Below are 9,134 nucleotides of genomic sequence, written 5' to 3'. Positions count from 1 at the left end.
ATTGTTCCTAGAAACTAGTGTCTAAATTCTGCCTGAAATATTCTTCCCTCCCACCAGTGATAAATACTTCTCATCCTTTATAATTTCCTTAATCATTACTTCTTTAGAGAACCTTTATAACAAATCAGTATTAGTAATTGTTTTGTACCATGTAGCTGTCTGTTAATAGCATTTATCACAGATAAAATTTTATATATTTTTGTGGTTAGTCACCTAATTGGTGTCTTACCAACTATAGTATAAACTATTATACCCCAGTGTGTAGTATAGTCTGGTATAAATATGGTTCTCAATGTATATTTTCTGAAATTAATAAAGACAAAAAAAGGCAGGAAGGAAGAAGTAAGGAAGGAAGGGTAGACTAGAGGGAGGGAGGAATGGACGGTGGGAGGGGAAAGAGAGGGAATTTGTAGAGTTGAAAAGGTCATAGAGGAACATTTCACAAGTTTGCTTCAAAATCAGGAATTCCTTTTATAGCCATTCACTTGAACCATATTCATTCTCTGGACGGTCCTAATGGTAGGTAACTCCATCTCAAGAAAATTGCTTTCATTGTTGGATGATTCTGAACAACTATTAGAGAATTCTTCCTTAGCTAGTGTTAAAATATGGTTCCATATACATTTCACCCGTATGTTCTACTCTTCATTTTGGATCTCCTGGGATACATTTTATCCCTTTTCCATATGGCAAATTTTCAAATATTTAAAGTTCTTATATTTATTTCAACATATTCTTGTTCCCCAGCCTGATGATATCTGATTACTTGCATTTTTATGACATAAATTTAATAATTTTCTTTGTGTGTTTTGAAATCTTTTAAAAATATTCTTTTCTTAATGTCAATTAATTTCATTTCTTACCTTTAGCCAACATTTAAAAAATTTTGTTCAAAGTATGTTCATTGGTTCTTCCCTCCTAACCCCTCATAAGTTTTTGTGTGAAAATAAGTAGGCAAAACTGTTCTTTTCCTAAGAATTCACCTTACAGAATAATATTAAGTTCCTGAGAAGTCTTGGTATAAAGTAATGTGTTAGATTTTCCTTAGTCTGGTTTTTCACAGGCATATATGATCAATTTTCTAAGGAAATATGTCAAATTTTATAGGTTATTTCAGAATACTGTTTGGAAAATATATAAATTCACATATTAATAGCTATTGAATATTTATTATTTATAGATACATCCTAGAAATTAAAAGTCTGAAGTAAACTATACTTTGTTACTAAATGAAATCCTAGGTTATTTCTTTCTGACAATGAAAAATAGGAGTAATAATACTCCTATTGATTAGAAATGATTAGAGTATAAATTTTTCTTATGTTTATCAGAAGAGAAGGAACAACAAAGGAGAAAATATATTTGCATATAGTTGTGGTAGAAAAATGGAAATTATTGTGATTATAATACTTTTATTAAAATTTGTTCTTAATAAAACTTGTAAATAATGCTCCTGAAATAAATATTTTACCACCATTTTGTTAGAAAGCATTCACTCACTGCCTCTGAAATAAATATTTTACTACTATTTTGTTAGAAAGCATTCACTCTTTTTATTTAAAAAATCCAAAACCACTGGCAAATATAAGAGCTGAACAATTTGCAGTTCAAGTAGATTTCAAAAGTTAAACACTAAGATTCTGTGAGAAATGTGTTATAATAAATGTAAAACTTAGGGCTTGTTTAATTGATAGAGTACACTGTACTGTATTAAGAACAGCAGCTATAAAATAAGTAGTAAACTGAACATTACTGATTTTTCTGTTATTTGGTATTAAATGACTAAAAGTCTCCTTTCATGAAGTATTTAATACATTTCGTATCTGTTCTTGAGCTAAATGTTACACTTATACTTACTAATGCTACTTAGCAATCTGAAATTAATTATGATGAAGAAATATCTCATTTTTTCCCATTTTTTCAGATCTCCTTATCTCCTGTTAGATTACTGTACTTCTGCTATAATATTGGCAAAAGCAATTTGGAACATATGCAAACCAATGTCTTTTATATTGCATAACAATGCAGCTGCATTGTTTGATATTAGTAAGCTGTGGAAGAGACAAAAAAGAACTATCTTTGAGTTGATAAACTATCTGAACTCTGTGTCTGTTTTATCAATTAAAGAAAAGCCAACTCTGCTACATATCATTGGTGAAAGCATCTTTGAATAGAAAAGCTATACAAACAAAAATGGTGGCCAAGAGCAATTGGAAATGTGACTTTTGTCTTAAAGTTATGAATGGTAACCAAATTTCATTTCAGAAATATTAGCTCATTAAACAAATTTTAGATGTTGAAGATGTCTTCAAATAATGACAGCCTGAAGGAGCCTGAAGCAGTTCATTAAATCCATTGGAATTGGTGGTTTGATTTCATTTCCATCCAGACGGAGGTAGCGAAGGTGAGGTCCATAACCGAAGAAGTCTCGTTCCGCCGGCAGTATGGGAGGACATATTACAGAGACATTCACATCTGTGGAGACAAAGATGGCGTGAACAAATGAATGAGAAAGAAGAGACCAGGTGTGAGAAGACCAAGAAGCCATGAACAGTCTTGTAGAGGGCCTAGCAACCTGACCTGTGAAAGTGCCAGAGATACAAGCCATTTTTGTCAAGTTGGAGGTATATGTGTCTTATAAAAGTAACCCGAAAAAATGCACAACAGATATACAGCCCTCTCACTCCATATTCAGTTATACTTTGCACAGAACGTGAGAAAGGACATTATTAAAAGCTGTGACAGAGCGGCGCCTGGGTGGGTCTGTCACAGATTTGACATCAGCTCAGGTCATGATCTCAAGGTCCTGAGACGGATCCCGCATTGGGCTCCCTGCTCAGATAGGAGTAGCTTCTCCCTCTCCTGTTCCCTCTCCTCCCCCCGCCCCGCTCCATCCCCGTTAATGCATGCTTTGGCTCTCAAATAAATAAATAAAATCTTAAAAAAAAAAGAAAGCTGAGATAAAAGTAAAAGAATACATCATTTGTTTTTTGAGCTTCCAAGTGAGATAAGGCATGCTTAGACTACTCTAAATGAGATGGGTAGTGGAGACAAAGGTTCATAGAAGGAACGGTTAGGTGCATGGGTAGATGGATGGATGGATGAGTGGATATGTAAGTGGAAAATCAATTTATTATTAAGGAAAGTGCTTTAAAATTACCTTAAAATTAAAAACTTCCAATTAGTAGTGTATGATGAGTTTTTAAAAAATACATTTATATATGTTTACATATATAATACTGAAAGAAAAGAATCTTGACTCTTTGTATTTAAATGTATTTAATTAGAAAGGATGTATTTGCCAAGAATCAAATTACAAAGATCCAAGCCAGGAAATATCCCATCAGCTTTTTCAGATGATTAGGATGTGAGAAATCATGTACCTGCATTGGATCAGAGCCTTTGGCATCAAAGACTTTAGTGAAATTTAGGAGTATTCAGGAGAGAAAAACCTGTTAAAATAGCAAAATTCAGGCAAGAGTGCCTAATAGCTGATTTCAACCATGAATCCGTATATTGCTTTTCAGTCTCATTTGAAACTATTTTGAGAAAGAGCTCCTCCCTTAGAAGATGAGACCTACCTGACTTTGGCAATGGCCTTCCTTTGAGTTCATGGTTACAGTGAGGTAGTTATGCTCTGATCTTATATCATTTTGTGAATTCAACTTGCTAAAAATAATGACTCATAATATATATATCAGTTTGTGTATATAAATTTCTCTTTCACATGCATTATTACCTTATCATCACACAGCATTTATCAGGCAATATGATTATTCTCCCTACCTGAGCCTTGCAAGGGGTTCAGACAGGTAGGGTAATGCACTCAAGATATTTTAACAAGTGAACAGCAGAGCTGAGTCCCAGCCTTGTCCTTTTCTTACTACATAGCGTCCCTTGCTTCCTAGAGAGACTACGTTCCTCTAATGTGCTATCATCCTTGTTACTTTTATGCCCCATAACCAAAGCATGTCTGCATAAATGTAATGGGAGAAGCAGGTATTCAAATATAGTTATATTTTCATAAATTATTATATTTCTCAGAGAACATCATGAAGTAACTTATTTGAATAGATAACATTTTTTGCCAGGTTTAAAGTTCTTTAAATTGTTCAGAGGAAATGAATATTCCCATCTTTTTCATAAGAAAAGGTCACCATCTTGTAAATTCTAAGAACTCTTCATATAAAAGGTATGTTTCTTGGAAATCACTTTATTAAAAACAAGAGTAGATTATGCAGCCAAAAGAAATAAGTACTTTAACAGTTATTATGACACAGTGTGATATACTGGTGAGCCAATAATTCTAGCCAGGGAAATTCTTATTTTACACTTATTTTCTGGGAATATAGAAATGACTGTGCCTGATATCTACATTAAGAAACAAATAAATCTCTCTTTGTTGTTGCTGTTAAGATTATTCTTACCTGGGTTGACAGAAAATTTTCTAAAGTCTCGTGTTCTGGAAATTGAAGTAAAATGTGCTGAGATTATACTGTATTAGTAGGAAACAACACTTAAAACAAGAAGGCCTGATCTCAGGTCCTGTATTATATTTATTCTTTGTCCTTGGGCAGGTCTCCTCACCTAGGTGACCCTCCATTTTTTTCTTCAGAAACTCTTAAAAACTTAACAACCAAGATTCTTGTGAGGATTAATTTGGGGTTTTCAAAGTGTGGTCCTTGGACCAGCAGCATCAATACCTCCCGGGAACTAAACTGTTAGATCTACTGAGTCAGAAAATGTGAAGGTGGGGCCGGCAAGCTATATTTTATCAGTCTTCCAGATAATCCTGGTACATGCTAATGTATGAGAACTACTGAAGAATAGAAGTATATAAGAAAATACTATAAAACTCCTAAAAACGTGAGTGGAGGAAGAACAGAGTCCTACTCTTTTTTGTGTAACTTTGTGTAACTATGTAAGTGACTGGCGTAGATGCCCAACCGCGTGTTGAATTTTGCTGTCTCACTCTTAAAGACCCTTTTTTAGGTCTTTAGAAAAATAGTCTATTCTTACAAAGAAGATGTCTGTGTGATTATTTGCTTAAGAGAAGCTAATGAATAATAACCAAGCAGTACTACCTTCTGACAATTATCTGTGCCATTTTTCTACAAACTATCTGATTGCTTCTCACTTTAGGAATATATTTTCTAAGGCTGTAGAGGAGAAGTCTCCTCAGATTGTCTTCCTATAGGGCTTGTTCCAGGGTTGAAGATAGGTTTCAGGCTGGTTCCAGTGCCCCTGTGGTGAGACCAGGATACTATCCATCTCTGCAGCAGGGTCGGCCTGGTCTCAGGTGGGACTATGAAGAGTTTTAATTTAGCATCTCCAGCCTCTTTTTCCTATAACCAAGACTTCTTGGTCTTCTATAACCAACCTCTGCCTCAAAGGCACTTTGTACTCATCTCTCTCTCTCCCTTATCAAAATCTATTTTCAGGGAAGGAGCAATCATTCTACTTTGTTGATTGCCATTAGTCCTAAGAAGTCACCAACTTCTAGGAGCACTTGTTTCCATTTCAGTTGAACAAGGTGTTGAACTACAGTGTTGGTTCCCAATGCCTTGTCCCCAGAGCACCACCTGGGAACTTGTTAGAAACGAGATACTCAAGTCTCAGTCAGACTTACTCAATCAGTAAGTCTGGGATGGGGTCACCAGTCTACACACTCGGAAGTTTGAGAAACCCTCTAATCTAGAGCAGAGACTTTAATTACGGTGGTTTCAGGCACCTGTAGATCTTATGACCGAGATCCCTTTCTGATACCTCCTAAATCATACTTCTCCTATTACTGTGCATGAAGTTGTTTGTGCTTGGTACATTTTCTAAATAAATCTACCCAATGAGGCAGAAATATTGGGATCTCCTAAGAGTAAAAGAAGATACATTTGGTTTCTCCAATGGATAATCATCCTTTGTAGGTTAATAAGTCCACTTTTCAATTTACAATTTGAAGGCTTGAACTTCTTGGTTCATTAAGATTGTGTGAGAATGAATAGACAAAGACAAAATACTGAAAGTTGAAAAAAGAAATCTAAGGGCACATTAGTTGAGGTGGTGATGGGGGAAGCCCAACACAATTGCTAATCTTAAAGAAAATACAGATTTAATGACCATGAGCATTTCAGCCAAAGACATACCCTGATGATTACTTACTTTTAATTTTGTTATGATCAAGATGAAGGTGCTGTAAATGAGCACTGATTCGGGGGACCTTTGTGAGTTGATTGTGAGACAGTTGAAGATCTAGAATTGAGGATACATCAAAACCACTTGAAGGGAGCCCTGCATCTGATAGTTTGTTGTGGTTTAGTCGCAGAAAGGCCACTTTAGGAATCACATTAAAGTAATTTTCTGGTATTCCTTCAATGGAATTGTTGTCCAGAAACAGCTGCATTGTATTGGCTGGTAATCTTGGTGGCATATTCCTTAGGGCATTCTTGGCCATATTTAGCTGCATTAGGTTCTTGAGACCCTTGAAGGTGTCTCTCTGAAAGGCATTGTCTAGCAGTTTATTGTGCTGCAGGTCAAGAAGAGTCAGGTTCTCCAGATTGCTGAAGGTCCCTTGAGGAATTCTGGACACCTTGTTTCTGGCCAGTTGTAGTTGTTCTAAACTTCTTGGCAATGGAGAAGGTACCTCCTCCAGCTCATTATCTTCCAGAAATAAGAAAAGCAGCTTCTTCAGTTGGCTCAGGGCTCCTTTTTCAATTCCATAGTTGGTTATTTTGTTCTTGTTTAGATTGATCCATCGCAGCTGGGTGGCATTCTCAAAAGGCTTCTCAGGAATGGTCTCTATCAAGTTGTTCTCAAGATAAAGATACCAGATCCTTGAAGGAATAGGAGGGATTTCTTTGAGACCTCGATTTTCACAGTATAAAGCGGTAGGGAAACTAGGGGGACAGAAGCATTCCCTGGGACAGTCAAAGTCATGCATAGCCCAATCCTCTTGATCACTTACGTCATAGACCTGTCTCACACTTCGAGTCCATACAGTATCTGTTATGAATAACACCCAGATGATGAAACAGATTGTGGTGGCCATTATAGTACCTGGGATAGGGGATATAACTGTTAGATGTTTGAATATCTTGACCTTCAGAAAATGAGGTGTACCAAAATAACCACTAAACATTGTTTCTTTGGGGGAAGGTGAACACATGTCAACAACTTATACGCAGCTACTCATTAGTACACATGTATTCAGTAGGCGCTATACACAAAGCACTTTGCAAACACTGACACTAGCTCATTAACTTCTAGCTTTCTGGTTTTAACCCAGTCACAGTGAAAACTGAGAAATGGAAAGCAAATTTTAGGAGCTCTAAGTACTTTTCCATTTCAGGCTATTGAATACAAGAAAGTTAACTGAAACCCATGGTCGAATAAAAGAGTATTAAAAAAAAGTGATCTTTTAATAACTCAAATTGAGAGTCTGTGTTGTTTCTGAGAAGTAAGCATATGCTTTTACTTTTACTCCTAAATGAGCAGAACATCTGGATGAGATTTCCCAGGCTCGCTGGCCCTTGAAACAAAGAAACAGGGAGATCAAAGAACATTTTAGCAGTTTGTTGTGAAGGAAGGCTTTAAGATATGAAGAAAAATGGGTGATTAATTTCTCTCTCTGTTGCTCTACTTCTCCGGCAAATTTTATATTGGGGTGTAGGGGAAGACTTCTAATTTATATTATAAGTACAAAATCAAGTTGTTCAGCCAGGGAATTTGGACTATGAACTCTAAATCACAAATAAGCAAGTAATATATTCACCTATGGCATTACTATGGTTGATAAGAAACACAAAAAAAGCAAAGACCATGTTTAGGGACAGATAGACCTCCAACTTTTCAGGACGGTTGCTAACAAAGAACAGGTTAATACTTATTGGTATATAACCATCTCAAGGATAAAAACCCTCCCCATTGAATACCAGCAAGGTGATAGGTACAACAAACTGTTCTCACAGGAAAAATAGAACAGTAACATTCTACCACGTACATCTAATTCAGTTGCTTGACAATAAAAACAGAATACATTTTACTGACTCTTCAGGAGAAAATAAAACAAGCATCATCTATGAAATGCTGATCTTTCCACTGTGCCACTAAATTGAGGGAAATGACAAGTGCAGAGCTGTTTCCGCAAGCTGTCGAATTTTTTACGATCGCAGAATTCTGCTCTGGTCATCTTCCAATAGAGACATATTAACACATTCTTTTCTTCAGAATCGGGATTGACTTTAGTTATTAAGCTGTAATCCTGTCTCTGAGGAATCAGAACTTTGAATTCGTAACTTTAGGTTTTTAAAAGTGCAAAAAAAGTTTACCTTGCTGTCCAGGAATATACCGTTGAGTCCTGTGTCTGGGTCTGAAGTTGGCTCAAACTCAGTTAAGGGGGAAAAAACCGAAATGAAACAAAAAAGCAAAAAAACCAAAACAAAACAAAACAACCCTGTGACTAAAACGGGTTGTTTTTATTGTATGCTGTCAAGTCTCCTATGAGAAAAAATAAAACCTACTCTGACCAGTCACAGTGAACACCTTTTGATCTATTGTTTCCACTTTGCCAGGGCTTCAGAATGCTTACCTCAGCCTTCTTGGATCTTCTTCTTCCCTCTCTATTGGTCACTGCTCATTCCCAGTGATGGATTGACCCAGGCTCCTGTGTCGTGTTTTTATGGATCCTCCCTAAAATATATGCATCAGTGGCTCCAACTTTAACCCCTCCAAGAACCACAGAACCTCGGTACCTAGGCAGCTTAGCCCAGGAAATTCTGACTTTCAGCTCAAGAACCTATAGCCAAAATTCAGGGCGACTGTCACTGAACTCACAGTTCCAAAGATGTTGTAATGTATTGATATCTAGACCTGTTCAGCCAGCAGGCAACGGAAGGCAAGTTTTGATTTCAAGTATAACAAGAAGAGAGTTTAAAGTGTTTTCTTTTCTCTAGAAAATCTTTTTTTTTAAATGGAATATGAAGAAATAAGTGCTGATGTCCTCTGTTTCGATGGAAATATTTGGTTCCTTTCTCATATAAAACAGATGTTGGAATTCTATGTAGATATATTACACGTGAGGGAAAGATAGGAAAATGTATTCGAAAGATTTACAAATGCGATTTGAGAAGCAATACCTGATG

General features: G+C 36.1%; 1 protein-coding gene across 3 annotated transcripts; it reads right to left on the bottom strand.

Moving 5' to 3' along the window:
* Positions 1-1,549: 1,549 nt before the first annotated feature.
* KERA (keratocan) lies at positions 1,550-8,689 on the bottom strand. 3 transcript variants are annotated; one of them, XM_046012906.1, is made up of 3 exons: positions 8,582-8,689; positions 6,157-7,050; positions 1,550-2,475 (listed from the first exon to the last, which is right to left on the bottom strand). In XM_046012906.1, the coding sequence occupies exons 2-3, from the start codon at positions 7,040-7,042 to the stop codon at positions 2,309-2,311; spliced, it is 1,053 nt and encodes a 350-aa protein (XP_045868862.1). In that variant the 5' UTR covers positions 7,043-7,050; positions 8,582-8,689; the 3' UTR covers positions 1,550-2,308. The 3 variants fall into 3 exon arrangements, with proteins under 3 accessions (XP_045868862.1, XP_045868861.1, XP_045868863.1); XM_046012905.1 differs by lacking the exon at positions 8,582-8,689 and adding an exon at positions 8,322-8,498; XM_046012907.1 differs by lacking the exon at positions 8,582-8,689 and having other exon boundaries at positions 6,157-6,827; positions 6,959-7,052.
* Positions 8,690-9,134: the final 445 nt, after the last annotated feature.

The sequence above is a fragment of the Meles meles genome, chromosome 7 (genome assembly GCF_922984935.1).
Source record: "Meles meles chromosome 7, mMelMel3.1 paternal haplotype, whole genome shotgun sequence".
Classification (NCBI taxonomy): domain Eukaryota; kingdom Metazoa; phylum Chordata; class Mammalia; order Carnivora; family Mustelidae; genus Meles; species Meles meles.
Note: the sequence above shows the minus strand (reverse complement) of the source record. Positions and strands in the feature narration are given on the sequence as shown.